Genomic DNA, 19,161 nt, shown 5'->3' with positions numbered 1-19,161 from the left:
TTGTACTTTACTTTTATATCTAGATAAATTGGCAAGTGGGCTGGGCTTGTACTCACATGAGACGAGATCGATTCTCACCACTATCGCTGTAACCTCTGGGTGAACATATATGTGCCCCCGATTTTACTTTATTTTTGTATCTAGATAAATTGGCAACTGGGTCGGGCTTGTACTCGTATGACATGAGGTCGATTCTCACCACTATCACTATAACCTCTGGGTGAACCTATATGTGCCCCCACGCACAACCCACATAGTAAATTAGGGGATTTCAACCCCGAATCCCAAATTCACGCAATGTCTTCATATCATGGTGATCACTAATCGAACTGCACCCTAGGGGCTATTTTTGAACCTTTTTTAATTGTTTTGAACTTTGAAGTGTTTTTTGTTTTGTTTTGTTTTTTTCTTTGAATTTAATTTAATATATTTAGTTGTTTTCTCCACATTTAAAAATAAAATATTGTTTTTTCCTTCTCTTTTTTAAAGGTTGTTTTTGTTTGCGGGTCTTTGGAATGGTAGTGAATGTGTGCATTAGAAATCACTCCTTATGATAGGTCTCTACTTCAAATCCCTTATGGGTTAGGTCACTACTTCAAATCCCTTATGGGTTAGGCAACCTGAAAACAAAAACAAAAACAAAAGAAGAAGAAGAAGAAGAAGAAGAAGAAGGTAGTTTTATTTTTATTTTTCTTTTAAAAAAATTATTTACAAATTTTCTTTTATTGTAAATCATTGATAAAATAATCAATTAAAATTTTGAAAAAAAACATGCAATACCACTTTTAGATTTACAATTGATTTTTTGTTTTTTTTTTATTTATTTTTTTTTTCAAGAGCACAAATTGTGAAGGACATAGTGTCACTTAATTTGTAATTTTAAGCCTAAAAATAAAATAAAATAAAATATAAATTAAACAATCTTGAAAAATGTTGTAAAGGCAACTTTGAATAAAATAAATAAATAAAGGTAGACAAACTTCAAGTGTTGATTTTTAATGTTTTCTGTAGTCATTATATTTGGTATTTAATGCCATGGTTGAAAAATGTTTGAAATTTAGCCCTAAAAAATAGGGTGATCATGCATCACCACTTTGACATAATGGGGTGTTTTATCATATCATTCATACTCATGATATTTGGTTCTTAATGTCATGTTTAAAAACGTTGGAATTTTAACCCTAAAATGAAAAAAAATAAATGATGTTCAATCACCAGGTTAGTTATTGCATATTCTTGTTTTACTTTGTCATATACATTGGACACTTTTTATGTTATCCTCGATATGTATATGTGAGTATGCTAACCTAATTGTTGATGCTAATGTTTTAGTTTGTAAAATCTAGGGTTTATAACAAAACCCTAGTAGAGATTGATATTCTAGGATATGATATTGTTTTCGATATGATTTAGTGTTGATGATAAAATCTAGGGTTTGCAACAAATCCTAGTAGAGTACCTTCAAAGGCTAGAGGAGGCTTTGTCATTTGTATCATCCAAGAATTGTTCATTTGTGTAATGTAAAGGAGGTTGCCCCTTGAAGAGGTTGATTTCTAAATCGTTGATCTATCTTTTCTGTCTTTTTGTGAGCTGGTTTCATAACACCCCAACACGAACCTTTGATAGAATTTTGAAAGAACAAAGAGGTTGGGTGCTCTATTAGAGTTTTCAAGGTTGCCTAATCCCAAATGATGCAGATCTTGTCTAGGTCCAAATTCACCCCATATTCATCCATGATTTATTGCAAATATTGAATTCTTTGCATGCCAAATGAACATTTATTTATAATGATACACAATTTGTGTTGACATAGGGTGCTTAAGACTTGCTGAATGTGTCAGAAACATTTTTCCTGAGTTTTGTTGAAGATGAGAATCTCATCCAAATATATGACCACAAGAGAGTTCATGAATAGCTATAAGATATCATCCATCATCATCTTGAATGTTGTTGGAGCATTATTCAAGCCAAAGGCATGACTAACCACTCAAAAAGGCCTTATTTATATTTAAAGGTTGTATTCCACAAAACGGTTCCTTCAATTGGAATCTGGTGCTAACATGACTTCATGTCAGTCTCACCAAAGAACTTTGCATCCTTAAGCTAATCAAGAAGATCGTTAATGCAGGGGGTTGGGTATCTATTATTGATGGTGATTTTGTTTATGGCTCTATAATCAATACACATTCTCCATGTCCCATACTTATTTTGCACCAACACCATTAGGCTCCCATAGGGCAAGGAGCTTGATTGAATGTGGTCCTTTCAGAAGCTCGTGAATTTGGTGTTTTATTTTCCCGTTCTCTATAAGAGAGTATTTATAAATTAGGGCATTAGGAAAAGGATCACAAAGTATCAAGTCATTTGAATGTTTGACTTGGCAGTGCAGAGGCACCCCCATAGGTGAAGTGGAGATATCCATGTATGCCTCTCAAGTCTTATCCACCTACTCTTGCTATGTAGAGAGGTCCCATGTTGAGGCTATGGTGGTCATAGTGACCTTCCATACACCTTCTGACTGAACCATGAAGAGGATAAACCTTGTTATTTGAGAGATAGTATTTTCTAATTATTTTATTGAGATCAAGGAAATTGTAATAAAGAAAACTACATCTAGCACCTTGTAAAGCTAACCTCTTACAGTAACAATGAAACTACAAGCATGGAACTCATAAATAGTATGATGTTTCCAAATAGAAGGTTGTCTTGAAATAACATCACAAACTTTGAGTGGATCAAAATCATATAATAACTCATCTTTGAATAGTTTGATGTTGTACGATCGATGGCAATGCTAGCTAACTTGGATGTCATGTCCTTGGCACAACCAACCAATGGTGTATGATTGGGGTTGTGGCACTATCGAAAACTTTAATCTCTTGATGACCTAGGTTGAGATTAGGATTTTATGGCTCCTGTTGTTGATAATGAGATGTTGTGTTTTCCCCTTCACCACATTTGTGAATAGAAGGGACAACCCCCCTCCTCAGGTTCCTCTGACTATTCTAATTGGATCTTAATGGTCATGATGGTAGCACTTGGTTTAACATTAATAATTCTCTTTCCCTTATCCTCCTATGAATTAGATTTTGAGCCAAAAATTGTTTCGCTCTCTTTATGCTCTCCAACAATCATTATTTTGAGCTACATTCATCAATGTTGTGCCAGGGGATTTTGTGGAACTCACACCACTTTCCAATGTCATTCTTTAACTTCCCATTACCCTCCTTTTCCTATAACTTGGGCTAATTTTCTTGAGGTTGGCTCTCCTTACTCTGTCACTTGGTTCGTGAGTTAAGGCTACCTTTTCTAAGTTTTTGTTGTGGTGGATTTAGAGACCCAAACTCTCGCTTATTCATTTGCTTAAATTTCTACTTGATTTTGACACCATATTGATGAGAAACTCTTGGTGAGGATATTTGCAATAAATCCATTTATGCTTGGATGTACCTAATGTAAGTCTTTATGATACTTCAGAACCAACTACCACTCTAAGTCTTTAATACCTAGCTTTGAGCACAAGGTATGGAAAATATTGGTGTAGTTAGACATCATTTGGTCTCTCTCCTATCACAAAGTTGTCCATCTTATATATTAATCATCATAGTTCCCTACAAGTTGGAATTTTTCCTTGATGGTGTCAAAAGAGGCTACCCAAGTTGGATCCTGCCCTAAATATTGTAGACATCTTTGATATGTCTCTCCTAATAGCCTTCCAAATAATCTTTGACATGGGGAAGGGATTTCAGAAGTGCAAAAATGATCATTTCACTGTTGGGAAAATTTTGGATAGAGTAATAGCCCTCTAATATTTAACTATTTCTCTAAAGAATTTGCATTTATTTAGACTTCAAATAAAGGGATATCAAAGTAACTTGTACCTTGAAGGGTCTCTCAACTCTGCAATTGTTGCTTGTTGGAGGTGCTTCAATTGTCGTTGGCAATTATTGAAGGATTTAAGCAAAATTATCCATCATCTCATTCGTATGTTGCATGAGTGCCTCCTCGAGCAATAACTTGATAAGATCTTCTACTTCTTCGTCTCTCTTTTCCTCTACCACGGGAGGTAGTTTGGGTTGGTGAGAGTAATCGTAAACAATTGACAATAGTTTGAGATCCAACTCTCTATACCTTAACATTACTAGGGACATGCATTGAGAAACAACAATAAATTTTCTCTAGTACCACTGATATAGGTCATACATGAATGAAATGAAAGGTAGGAAAGGAAGTGGAATGCACACATAGAGAAATATAATAGAAAGCACGATAATATAGTGAAAACCCAACTTCTATCAATAAATAAAATAACAAAATATTATATAACATGATGTAGCAACAAAATTGTGAACTTAACAAGAACTGTTACCTCAAAACGAGAACTCTAGCCTTGCAAATCCATATTTTTGCGTAAAATACATGGAAAAACACCCGAAAATGCAAAAGTGGTGATGAAATATCACCATTTTTCATTGTAAGGTTAAAATTTCAACATTTTTCAAGCATGGCATTAAAAACCAAATACCATGACTATGAAAGACATGAAAAAACACCTTGAAATGCAAAAGTAGTGATGCAACATCACCCTTTTTTTAAAGTTAAAATTTTAACATTTTTCAATCATAACATTAAAGGCTTTTTATCATGATTATGAAATACCTTAAAATCCAATGGCTTAAGACAACTTGATCTCATTTTCAATGGGTCATTAAAATTGCAACAATTTTAAATTATGGTATATGAAATCATCACTAATATAAACAAAATTATAAATAAAAAACACTATTTTTTTCCTTGAACAGTGATCATAATGCAAATTATTTGTTTTTTTTTTCAATAAAAAAGAAAATTTTAGATTATTGTGCCAAGAGACACTCTACAATCTAGTATGACAGTGATGTTGTAAAATGTTATGTTGACTAAGTAAAATATTTAAAATAAAATTAAAACCAACCTAGATTCATCTTAAATTCAAATCTACCAAGTGCCGAGAGGGATCAAGTCCGGAGTTAAGATGGATCTAAATTGGCACTCTTGCATTCCATAATGGATTTCCTCAAGTCTTTAAATAGGCTTCATCATAACAAATACCATGGCCTTGTAAACCACCATTGGTAAACCCATCAAATGGCTAACTAAAACTTATATATAATTATTAATTTTATTTTTAATAAGTTGACGTGCTCAACATAACATTACATATTGTTTTACAACATCGTTGCCATACTACCCTATAGAGCGCCTCTCGACACAATAAAATAAAATTAAAAAATATATAATTGTTAAGATAAGTTTGAGTTAGTCATTTGATAGGATTGTCGATGGTGGTTTACAAGCCCATAGTATTTGTCCATGGTAATTGTTATGATGAATTCTATTTAAAAGCTTGAGGAAATTCATTATCGAATATAAGATTCCTAGCTTAGATCCATATTAACTTTGAATTGATCCCTCTCAATGATTCGTAGAGCTAGATTTAAGATGGATCTAGGCTGCTTTTAAGAAAGCTCACAAGGTTTCAAATTGACCGTGAATGGGTATATTGTTAAGGCGCTCCTTGCAAAAGGGTTATTGGTTCAAATTCCCTTATGGATTAGTAAAAAAAAAACTTTTAAGAATAAATAAATAAAATAATTAAAATAAATGATTATTTTCAAACCCAAAAATTTTAAAATTGCAATTAAAACAATTGAAAAACGAAAATTTAAAATAATTTAGAAAAATAAATTTAAATAAAAAAATAAATAAAACCAAAATACATGAAATTAAAAATGGTTATATGAAAAAAAAAAATTAAAAAAAAAAAAAATATATATATATATATATATATTTTAAATAAGTTTTTTTTTGTATTAAATTGATTACATAATATCAAAATCATTTTGTTGTGGCTTGTCAAATTGGGAACTAGACTAACCATAAAAGTTAATGTATTACATTCCAAATGTCCATGTACTAACCAAATAAATACAAAAAGATCTATTGGCTAAGACTTCATTATGCAATACATTAAAGTAGAAAACCATAAGTTAACAAAAACCATCAAGAGGATGTGGAAATATCAACAGTAGCTGGAATGGATGGATTGAGTGGAGTTGCATGATGTGGTTTGTTGCAAAGCTACCCCTCAATACTAGACAACTCTTCATGTTCGTCCACTCCCAATGGAATATAAAGAAAATAAAGTTAAACTAATTAAAAATACACTAAAAATAAAAATTAAAAAATTAAAAACTTATATTAAAAAAAATCAATAAAACACTTAACAAACTATATATATATATATATATATATATATATATATATATGAAAGAAGTTGTATCATCGAAGCGGCGGAGAACCTAGGGTTTACTCGGCTCTGGTTGCTGCCTGAGCCTGCGGCGGCAGGGTTTACAGCTGGTGGGGGTCCTGGTCGCCCTTCCGGCTGCCATCGTCTGGTGTATCGTGCAGCCAGTTTCTTCTTTGATATCAGTTCCGGGGCTCGCTGCATCTGGTGGTTCTGCGGCCCTCGCGCAGTGCCCTTCTTCATCTTTCCTCAGCGAGACTCGGACCCATCTTATCGGCCTCGACTAGTTTTCCCGGGTTGGCTGCCTGCACTGCATCCTCTGCGCATCATCGGCTGTGGTCCGGAGTTTTACATAGTGTTTTGATGTGCGCGGCGGCGGCTTTTTTCCTCTGGTACCTCGGCGATTCTCTACGCACCGTCCGACCCTCCGACTTGGCGGTTTAAGCAAGGGGTTTTGGCTTTTGATTTTTGTGCTGCGCCCTGGAGCGGGGTGAAGGGGTTTAGGCTTCCTGACTTTCTTCATGGGGGCGAGGTGGTTGCCCTAGCCGCCTCTGGCCCCGGAACCGACCCGCCTCAGCTCGTTTCGGGACCTGTTGGGCTCCCTTGCTGATGCTGGTTTTTTTTTTGGGTCTTTTGCTAGTTACCATTGCAGCTATGGAGAGTGTTGAGGGATCTGAGGTGTGGAGTCTGTCTCTGCATCGATTCGTGCCGCTTTTCTATGGCTGTTGTTGGTTAGTTTCTTTTCTGGCTTCTCTGGATATATGGGAGGTTTTCTTCCACTGGCTTCTGAGGTTTTTGGTGGAGAGTTGAGGGGATGGGGGAGGTGTGGCTACCTCTACCATTTCGTGCCTCTCCCCTCTGTCTTTTGGCAGCCATTTTGAATATTTCTGCACATTCCACAGGAGCTATCGTTTATTTACTGTTTTTATTAGCTTGTAAGGGTAGGCGTATACTCCTGTTGGGGTTTACATACCCGTTTTCTGGATGCCCTGTCTGAGGGCTTTATCTGCATACGTCCCTGAAGTATTGGTTTTTGTAAGTGGTTTACCCACACTACAGCATATGCGTTTCAGCATCTACAACATGTAATTTTCTGAAATTAATGGAAATTACGAGTTCTTTTCTTCGGACAAAAAAAAAAAAAAAAAAAAAAAAAATATATATATATATATATATATATATATTATAAAAAACCCACTCCCCCAAAAGACAAAAAATATATAAACTAATTTATTTTTATTTATTTATTTATTATTATTATTATTATTATTATTATTTTTAACTAAAAACATGTTGGGGTGATGCTTGGCCCACGCGACCTCACCACAGTTTCCCAATGCAACCTATGTGGCAACTAGGGTTTTTGTTATCCCACACGAAGCCACTGCAGTCGCCCAAGGTAGCTTACATGGCAACTAAGGGTACCGACGGGTAATTCCAGGTGGTGTGGTTTTCCTTTAATAACAACGATGAGTCAGCTTGCATTCGCAAATAACAACCAATGATGGTTGTCCTCGCTATTGAGAGAGAGAGAGAGAGAGAGAGAGAGAGAGAGAGAGAGAGAGAGAGATTGTACTTTACTTTTATATCTAGATAAATTGACAAGTGGGATGAGCTTGTACTCACAGGACACGAGGTCGATTCTCACCACTATCACTGTAACCTCTGGGTGAACATATATGTGCCCTTGATTTTACTTTATTTTTGTATCTAGATAAATTGGCAACTGGGTCGGGCTTGTACTCATATGACATGAGGTCGATTCTCACCACTATCACTATAACCTCTGGGTGAACCTATATGTGCCCCCACGCACGACCCACATAGTAAATTAGGGGATTTCAACCCCGAACCCCAAATTCACGCAATGTCTTCATATCATGGTGATCACTAATCGAACTGCACCCTAGGGGCTATTTTTGAACCTTTTTTAATTGTTTTGAACTTTGAAGTGTTTTTTGTTTTGTTTTGTTTTTTTTTCTTTAAATTTAATTTAATATATTTAGTTGTTTTCTCCACATTTAAAAATAAAAAAAATAAATTGTTTTTTCCTTCTCTTTTTTAAAGGTTGTTTTTGTTTGCGGGTCTTTGGAATGGTAGTGAATGTGTGCATTAGAAATCACTCCTTATGATAGGTCACTACTTCAAATCCCTTATGGGTTAGGTCACTACTTCAAATCCCTTATGGGTTAGGGAACCAGAAAACAAAAACAAAAAGAAGAAGAAGAAGAAGGTAGTTTTATTTTAATTTTTCTTTTAAAAAAATTATTTACAAATTTTCTTTTATTGTAAATCATTGATAAAATAATCAATTAAAAATTTGAAAAAAACATGCAATACCACTTTTAGATTTACAATTGATGTTTTGTTTTCTATTTTCAAGAGTACAAATTGTGAAGGACATAGTGTCAATTAATTTGTAATTTTAAGCCTAAAAATAAAATAAAATAAAATATAAATTAAACAATCTTGAAAAATGTTGTAAAGGCAACTTTGAATAAAATAAATAAATAAAGGTAGACAAACTTCAAGTGTTGATTTTTAATGTTTTCCGTAGTCATTATATTTGGTATTTAATGCCATGGTTGAAAAATGTTTGAAATTTAGCCCTAAAAAATAGGGTGATCATGCATCACCACTTTGACATAATGGGGTGTTTTATCATATCATTCGTACTCATGATATTTGGTTCTTAATGTCATGTTTTAAAACGTTGGAATTTTAACCCTAAAATGAAAAAAAATAAATGATGTTCAATCACCATTTTTTCAAAATAAGCATAAAAGCCAACACTAAGTGTAACCTCTAAAAAACAAAAAACTCGGTCAAATTCTCGTTAAGTTGGTAAGTTTATTTGGCTAGAATGGTTGTAGATTATCTCTAAAGAGAGAGAGGTGATGGTTATACTTGCTCATAAAAGCTATTACAAGAGGCTCAAAGAATAACCTTTTAACGTAAAGAAATAACCATAGAGGTCCAAAACCTTAACCTTAGGGGACGAAGTACCAAAAGATTTGTAGGGTTTGAGGTGGTCAGTTGTTATGTCAACTTCCCAAGGGTGCATCTTTTGGATACAATATTTATATGGGACACATAGTAGCCCCATGGAAAGAATTATCTCAGGATTACAACTTTTGGCTAGGCCCAAGGAAGGGGAAACAAGCTCTACCATGATGATGAGGGTTGCCTTGCCATCAATTTGGCACCGAAAGCCTCTTATTTTTCTTTTGAATATTTGCTAATGGCTCAAAACATTGATATTCTAAATGTGTAATTTTGCCATTGCAAGCCTACAATTTATTATCTTATTACTTTTCTTTCTTCTTCTGCTTGTGATGTGAAGGAGAGGGGGAGTCCTTTTTTAAACTAAAAGAGCACCATGAGGAATTTTTGTTGCGTTTTTACTCACCTCTGGAAAAAAGAATAACCAATTTGGAACTAATCTTACCAATATATGATAAAATTTCTCATTCATTGATAAAAGAATTACAAAAATCATCAAAGTCTATGTTAACATATTGATTTGGACATATATTTTTCTTAGTGTAGTACATGGCAAAGAATACATCATACAAGGTTGTTAAATTCATAGCAACAACGTGGATACATTGCAAATGCTTTCTTCTTATGTTTAGATCAACAATATAACAACTACATATAAAGTTTCTTAGATTGAGCTAGATAATTTTCAATTTTATTAAATTCCTTTGGCTCTAGGCATATCAAATTGGTCTCAATTTGAATTATTTGAGTCTCATTATAGTGGGATAAAGTTTTCTCCAACATTCCCTAATATCTTAGGGAGACCTCAACTTCTAAATGTATAATTGTAATTCATATGAAACATGTATGCCAATCAAATCCCAAGCTTCATAAGCCTGATTGTGTCATTTATCTTCCTCCTCATCATATTTGGGTTTATTCATAACATGCCATGGTCCCACAACGCATCCTCCATATTGCACTATCAACTACTAAAATTATGCCCTATGAGGATAAATAGGATTTACGAACCCCACGCTGATTCTAATCATGTAAGTTCCCTTTTGAAGAGCAACTTGGAGTGGGTGCACAATGCATAAGGGTCTCATGAGAGCAACAACACAATGCTCTTTGTTACCTAGAAAGAAGAATCCGCTATCATAGAAAAACTAAGTGACATTTTTTTTTTGCTTTGTACAACAATGAATACACCCAATAACAGTTATACTACTCTCCTTAAGCTAGAAACCAAGCTCAAATTATATTTTATTTAGAATACATACTAAGGAAATCCAATCTTACCATAGAAACTAGTCACATGCAAGTGAATAAGTACTACCACACATAACCACAACTAGAATCAAAACAAGTCCTATAATAGCTAAAACAATTGTTAAAAAACAAGTTGAACATGGTTTAAAGAATGCCCAAATCCTATTGAAAAAATCGATGACAATGTGTCATAGACACAAAATACTTAAATAGAAATTAACCTTGTTGGAAAAGGTTAAGGTGCACTAGCATAACTTAGGTTACCTTAAGTTTGTGCACTAGATAAATAGCGATAACATGCCACACAAGTGGTTGTAAGATATAAGAGTATGTTGATTGCAATGCTAGTTGCAACCCACACGAGAGTGCACACCATAGGCCAAGCACACGGCATAAGAAGGGACATGGATTAGAAGGATGAACACATGACCTAATGCTAATCGAGTGTAGTCCAAAAGAAGGGTTATGAGCTAGAAGGATGAGTGCATGTCACAAACATGCTAAGTGCATGTTATAAGAGGGGCATATGTTGACTTGAGCGAGCAAAATAGAATTTAATTATAATACCATGTTGAAGTTAAAATAGAAATGCCATAAGGAAAATATAATCTCCACTCATGAACATATAATAAAAACATGTAAGGTTCAAAGCTTAAAATACAACCTCACTACCGAAAAAAAGATGTGAATAACAAGGAGCAATTTTAACTCACATGACATACAAAACCCCTTTATATAGTGGTTTGCTCTAACCCAACCACTTTCTAGCCACCACAATAATGAGGGACCATTCAGGCCATCTTAAAACCATTACCATATTAAATGGCTACCAAGGTGTATTTAGAACCATCATATTAATGACACACCATCTTACACTGATAACATCAATATCTACCAAGTAAAAATTATTTCAAACATACACAATGAAACATTATACATATAATGAAATATTAACCATACTAACTCAAACAAGTAGAAATATAAATATTATATTAAGTAAATTTATAAAAATAAAATGTCGACAATAACTATAGTTTGCATAAATATGATTAAAAATATAAAAATAATCTATATATAATATACACTGATAACCATAAAAAATGAGTGACAATAATTAATGTATACCTTATTCTAATGACGACGTAAATGAATTCATCTTTACATGTACATTACAATGTTTTTTACATAAACAATATAATGTTTTTGTAAAGTTTTGCAAATATATTAATAATGACAATCATCATCTAACTTTAAGGTTATAACTAAGTTAGACACCAAATCGGTGCACGAGATACCCTTGTTTGTGGGATAAGAGATCCATTTTCACGCAACAATTTAACAAGAGAAATTCTCGACCAAAAGGCATTTGTTAACCAATATAACGGCCTACTTAGATTCAAAATTTGATTTACTTGTTTAACGATACTTGTGGGCGGTTGCACTAGGCTCAAGAGTATAATGACAGTCCCACTGACTCGATCCTAGATCTCCTCTTAGTAATTCTCTTGATAAAGAAAAGAAAAAAGCACAAGTTTTTGTTTACAAAGGTGTAAGTGTATTCTACCTCATTGAATTTGAACATATAAGGGGAATATAAAAATGACAGGGACTATATCTATTCAGTTCAAAATTAATATAGGGAGGGGAACCAATACAAATGTTGAATTAATTACATGTTGCACACTTATGTTTCTTGCAGCTTTGAAAAAAATTAAATGCATACAAACTTCTAGGAGATTCAAAATGCTTAATAGATTGGTTGGCAGGTAAAGCTGAGCAAAAAATCCTAAACCATGCTCCTTGGAAAGTTAAAATTGTGGAGTTAAGGAAACACTTCCTGGAAATTAGCTTCCAACACATCCATATAGAGCTAAACACAACAAGAAGTCTCCTATAAAAAATAACTCTTTCTATGGACACAAGTTTCATGTATTATGAAGAATGGGTTGACACCTCAGCCCAAAGCGCTCACATATGCCTATACAATAAACATAACTGCTTGTCTTTTCTTTTTAGTAAAAAACATACGACTATTTTCTTCTAGTTTTTATTTTGTTTTCTTAGAGTTGGAGACACATTCCCGAGCAATTTTTTTGTTGATATCTCTCAAATCTTTCCTTAAACAACTTCATGTTTAAGACAAAATCCAATTTTCTCTGGTTTTGATTTGTTTATTAACTCTTACAGTTTTGTCTTTTTGTCTTCAACTAACTGTAAACAATAAGCCACTGTTCTTTTTGTATATAACTTTCAATGCTTATATATTTTTGATTCCAAAAAAAATTACTTTACTCTTTGAAAAAAACCTCTTAAAAAAAGACCTATTTTTGTGAAAAGTTAAAATCATAAATTCTTATTAATATTAACTTTCAAGTCCATACTCACTATAACCCATTTAATATAAAAATAAAATAAGTCTTAACTTCACTATTTAACTACCGAAAAATAAAATATATATATATATATATTAAATTCAATTAATTATTAAAAATTTAAATATAAACAAATTTGGTCAATACCATTTAACCACGTGTCTTGAGAATTTAAAATGCTATTGCCATTACATTACAAGAATGTTCAAAAATATCATGATGGTTTCGGAAATATCAATATTTTTCCGCTTTCCCTCTAAAACGTTTATCTTACCAAAGTTTCAATTTCTTTATATTGGATGGTTCGTTGTGTGCGCATGGTTGATTGGATGGTGAGAAAAGTGTGGGAAAATATAGACACCCATGGGCCTTTCTCATTTAATTTTCACCAAAATGGGCCAAATTCCCATGGCACTAACATTAGCTCTGCCTCTACTTATCGCCCACTCATAAAGAAATGCCTGTCTTTGTTTTATTCTATTCGTTTCTGCAACGGGGCTCTGTAATTCCTCTCGGGATAAGAATCCCCGATGCGGGTTTTATCAGTTAAATTTAATCCTGCATGAATTTCATCTGCAGCAAAATACAGCGATGAATTCAATATCTGAAATGACGACCATGCAAAGTTTGCAGCGTTCAAGTATGAGCACTGCAAGCAGCTTCCCTTCGGAGAGTTCGGGTGGTTTCGACGAGAAGAGCGGTTTTAACCAGAAATCTCGTTTTCCCGACCGATTTCCTGCTGGATTACGAGTTCTCGTTGTTGATGACGATCCCATTTGTTTAAAGATTATTGAGAAGATGCTTCGCAGGTGCCTCTATGAAGGTACCCTTTTTCAAAAATATTTTCGCCTAACTTTTACTGCTACAAAATTACTGTTTTTGCGGCATATCATTATAAACCTCGATCCACGACTGTTAATTTCCACTGGAAGTTTTCGGACACATTTTTCCATAAAGAAACCTGATAGCTTGAAGTTTAAAGCTGCAAGGTCCAGACCGGGGAATCTATTATGGTACATATTGCTTGAAGGAAATAAATTAATAGTTTTTTATTGATGTCTATTTTGAAGCCAATAGTATATTTAATGAATATCTAATCACTAATGTGCATTCCTGTGAACTAAGCATGTTGCCTGAAGATCTGTATTTAGGAGTATATTGGGGACTTGATTTTTTGTTTTCAACTCATAGAAATACCTTAAACATTGTAAATGTAGAGGGGCAAAATAAGGGTTGAAAGATCTCCATCTCAGCTCCAATAGTTCTTGCATGTAGAATATGTAGTCGAGGAGCAAACTGAGGGTTTTGACATGTCCACGTCAGCTTCAATAGTTCTTGCATGTTGAATATGTAGTTGAGGGGCAAAGGAAGGGTTGATGAAAATGAGTTAAATAGACCATTATAATAGGCTCCAGATTTCAGGACAATTGAAGGGTTTTAATTCTGTTCACATTTTGCCAAAGAGCTATCCAGCACAAGCACATATATATGTAGAACTCAAGACCAATTATCTGTGGATATGGATTCTTAACCAAAATGTCAGACCGTGACATTTGGCAAGGTCCAATGTCATTGTTAGAAGTTCAACAGATAGAGCTGTATGTGGTGTTGTTGCAATTGACAGGTACCATGAGGGAGGAGGTTTGACAAGATGGGATTTTGAAAATAAAAAAAGCTTTAAAGTTCAGAAAAATATACATAAAGTTATATGTTTTGCTCAGAAATTCAAATAATCATAGGAGATTGCATGAAAATAATCCTGTGTCTATAGCCTTTACAGTGAAGGAATATGACAGGGCCGCTTGCTTGTGGGGCTGCAATGAGTTTTTATTTGTTTTTAAATCAGTATTTGCAAGGCTTATTTTTGCCTTGCATTTTTTAAAGAAATATTCAGAGCTTCGGTCTGGACTGTTTCAGCTGGTCTGAAAAGTTCAGGGTGTCGCCAAATTCAGAACACTAACAGCTGAGAGCATGGATAAGCTGGGCCATAGTCACCGAGGGAGCTAGTTCTAGCATGGTCAGCGCATTTTCGAAAACTGTATGACTAGGAGATAGCAGTCTAACAGTTAGTGTATCCAATTTTGTAAATCTCTAAGGTGCACCACTGTTGAATTTGTAACTGTAATGGCATCATTTAAAGACTCAAGGCACAAAGCATGGTATTCGCTGGATATCAATCCGCTGGAATAGCAACTTACAGTGACACCAATGTGGTGTTGCTCTTTCTTCTGCCTCAATATATTGTGTTCCTTTCAGTTTAACGAGGAATTTGTAACCCGTTTGCTGGTTTGTTGATTTATTGTTGTCATTTTACTACCACTGTCCAGCTGAGTAAATGCTGGAATGCAACGGTGCAATTTGCCATATGTGTTTTCCCTTTAGCCTTTTCTGGTTCCTCATCTTAGATATTTGAGATTTACTGCTACTCATATCCTGTCATTGACATTTAACCACTATATTTATCACCGTCGAATTCAATTCTCTGTCGGCATTCTGCTCAGTTAAGCCTACACTTCTGTCTATAGTATATCGACTGCATTGCAAACATTCTCCAACAATATCTATAATTAGAAAAGTTATTTCGCCTAATCATACTGTTGCTATGTATGCCAGATTTTGACAAATGACCATATCTATCAGACATTGACATATCCATATCCTCACTTTTACCTACGTATTGGTTAAACGGTTAAGTGCGATGCCAATAAAAGTATCAGAAATTATTTACTTAAAACATGGACAGCTTATCATTATTTTTTAATCTTCTGAACTTCTTTTTCTCAGGAACACTATCTATTTCCGCAACACATTTTTCCTTGAATTACCTAAGTGATCCATTCCTGTTATGAAGTGCTCTCTGTTCTATCGTACAAGGGCCAAAATTTACTGAAAGATATACTGGAAGATAATTACATTTTGCCAGTTTGTTTAGTGGAGGGGAAAGTGAGTTTTCTAATGATCCTGCCAGGGTAGATATCTAAGAAGAAAACGTTGTTGGGAAAGAAAGGAGTGGATAATTACTTGAGGCAGCTACAAAAGTTGACCAACTTATAAATGGTTTACTGTTAAAATTGCAAGGCAAGAAACTCTTAGCGAATCTTTTAATGACGAATTTTAAGCAGTCAGTTTCATCATAAATGTAAGTGCAGTTCCCCTTTTTACATCGAAAATGTGATTGATGCATATTTGCATATTTTTCAACCCTTTAGGAATTCTGCTATGACTTGTTTAGGATAAGTATTCCTCATCATACTTTTTATTTATTGCCCATCCAAGCCAAAACCAAAATTCTCTTATTACATATCACATACATATTTGTTTGTTTGTTTGCTTTTTTTTTTCATGAAATACATATTCTGGGAAAGCCACCTAGTACTTCTCCTCATTCCACAGATGGTAGTCAGGTTAAATAAGATTTTGCAGAAGCTTGAGGCTTTGTCAATACAGGGCTCAAGGTTGTTACAATAATGTACTTATTAAGAGTTTAACATCTCACTTGTGAGAACTGAACCTGAGTGGGGAGAATAACACTCCTATCAACCACCTGAATTAAATCCAATTGACAACATACATACTCTGAATTGAGGCTTATGCGATCCTGACAATGAACCACACTGGATAGTTCGAAACGCGTCAACTAAAAAATCTCATTTGATTTTTTCTGAAAAATTTCCAATATAACATACATACTAATAAAAGGTTCAAGAACAAATTTTCTTACCAAGCCGGAAGTCTCTCATCTGTGTTTGCTGCATAACTTACTCTCCCATTGGGGCTGAGTATATGGGTTTTATTAATCAATTTCCTTACCAACAATGGAATTAAATTGAGTGTTATTGCTGTCCAACTGTAAGGAAGCTCACCTCCCATATACAATTTGAATGTTAATTATCACAAAGAAATAAAGTTATGATGCTTAATCAATTTGTTCACAAGAATGATATCCGTGTTTATAAATGAAGGTATCATTTGACATAATTAATCAACCATGATATTAATCCATTGATATTTTTTCCTCTCGAAGATACATATCTCGTGAAAACCCACTAGACACTTTTTCTCATTTCAAGGATGGTACCAAGGGTAAACCAGAGTTTGTAAAAGCTTGAGGCTTTGTCAATGTTATTGCAAAATCCAGCACCTTAATGGGAGAGTTACTATTGTCACCTTAGCAACTACTCCCCTATTTTCTGTGGTTGGACACAATCCACCACAAGGGAGACTTCTCTAGTAGATCTTAGGGATCAAGTAACCCAAGTAGTCTTAGGCTAAATGCTGTTAAGGGTTCCACAACAAGATTTCACTCAAGGATAAGTCTAAAATAATTAGGGCTTTGGGTAATTTATGGTATGGTTCCAAGAAAGCAAGTTCAGGGGTTCCTATGGCTCAATCTAGAGGGTTAAAGTTAACTAGCAGATGCTCAAATAGGTTCCCAAACACATTCAATTAAGAAATTATACTTGGCTATTATAAACTAGGGTTTTAACTAGCAATTTACAGCAAATAGTTTACAACATCAATAAAATAAGATCCAAAACTATGATAAACAAGTGCAAAATTAGGTTTAAATAAAGAGTAAATAAAGGAAATTATTACAACAATTTTCAATGATTGAAATCACATATGACAACACAATAAGCCCTAGACGCCAACCCTAATTAAGGCTCAAAAAATTGCTGCATAATGATATTTTCACCTTTCAAATAGTTGCACACATGCCCTAACCCTAGGATAATAATGTCCAAGGCAAATAATGCTAAACATGAATGATTTTGCCATAACCTAACCCTAATTTACACGCAAAAAATAAATTATATTTTTTTTAGTGTTCTTGAATGGTTTGGCACAAGAGATAAGACTAATGCCTTTCTCAATAGGGCTAATGGAGTCTAGGAGTAAAAATCGTTGGAAGAAAAGAGATGAATGTGGATTCAAAGCAATTAAGGAAGACACATCCGTGTTCCTCAACCCTTTAACCCTAGTGTCCTTCTTTGGAGATTCAAAGGGAGGGACTTAAACCTAGGTCCCTCGCGAGACTTGATGAAAATCTTGTGTAAGGATATTTTTAGAGTCGTAAAGCGTGAACAAAACCTTGGTGAAAACCCTAATTCATCAACAAGAACAGGATGGAAGAAGATAACTTACATAAAAATAACACATATCATCGAAGAATCACCAATGATCATCCAAGAGAGAGAACCATCCAACAAACATCCTCCATAAGAAATTTGCTACACTAGTGATCCATAGCGTACAAGAGAGAAGAGACAATTTAGCTAGTGCAAGTTATCTCAATGATCTAAGGGAAATCAATTTCACTCTATTTATATGAGGGTAACCAAGTCTATTTTCCCTAATTTAGCGTAAAAGCCCTAAAATAATAATAAATCATGGTTACAAATTAGATAGTTCACAAGCTGATCCCCAAAGATAGATAAATCAATGAGACAAACATAAAATTATGCCTCAATCAACCCACGCGTGAGTTAAATTCCCTCCAATTGTGACATCATTCTCCAAAAGGTGTGTTTGTCAATTAAAGGTCCAATGAATGGCTTTGAGGGGTACATCTCATCCCAAAGGTGATATCTCATCAAATAGCTGCCTAATCATCAAGCAAGGCTCCCTCAACCACACATTATTCATCAATGTGCCCACATAATGCTAGGGTATGATGTCATCATTGAGAGTGTACCATATTGTCCAAAGGGATCCCTTACCATCAACATTGTCAAATGCCGTTAGAAACAAGGAAAAATTCATCAAGTAGGTGTAATGCTAAGCGATGGGCATCTTGTCATCTTCGGTGTGTGAAAATTTGGAAATTCCAAATCCTACTGTAGCAACTGATAATATTTCTTCTATTTGTTAATCTACTGAAACAAATTATTTGCAGTTATCTATGACAAATATCGAAATACATACATTGCAGTCTTCACAATTTAATTACCGCAGAAAAATAAATGTAAGGAAAATATTAGCACAACAATAGCACATTAACACAGTTATTTTTGGACAATTGTCTCTGGAAAAACCCAATGTGGGAAAATCGATGCATCAGATGAGGGTTTCTTTTATTATTCTTCAGCAAAATCTCATGTACAATCTACAGATAGCAAAATAGAAGAAGAATCACTGAGAGAAATTTTACAAACAAATTTCTCCACTCCACAGTGAATTTCTGACACCTGAGAGGACCTGCTGCCCTCACGCTAGCCACACTACGTCACCCTCTGCAGAGTGACTGTG

At 34.3% G+C, this 19,161-nt stretch overlaps 1 protein-coding gene across 2 annotated transcripts in view; it reads left to right on the top strand.

Moving 5' to 3' along the window:
- Positions 1-13,244: 13,244 nt before the first annotated feature.
- The window catches only part of LOC149185971 (two-component response regulator ORR21-like), a 143,856-nt gene continuing 137,939 nt past the window's right edge, over positions 13,245-19,161 (top strand). For both annotated transcript variants that reach the window (XR_016255680.1, XM_089410851.1), the window contains exon 1: positions 13,245-13,735. Coding sequence is in view for 1 of the 2 variants with exons in the window: in XM_089410851.1 (XP_089266977.1) it covers positions 13,504-13,735 (232 nt within the window). In the remaining variant the exon portion in view is untranslated. The remainder of the gene's footprint in view (positions 13,736-19,161) is intronic.

This window comes from Pinus tabuliformis, chromosome 3_1 (genome assembly GCF_031772625.1).
Source record: "Pinus tabuliformis cultivar Carrire ecotype Pingquan chromosome 3_1, CPIR1, whole genome shotgun sequence".
NCBI classification, from domain to species: domain Eukaryota; kingdom Viridiplantae; phylum Streptophyta; class Pinopsida; order Pinales; family Pinaceae; genus Pinus; species Pinus tabuliformis.
The sequence above is the reverse complement of the archived record's forward strand: the minus strand, read 5'-3'. Positions and strand labels throughout refer to the sequence as shown.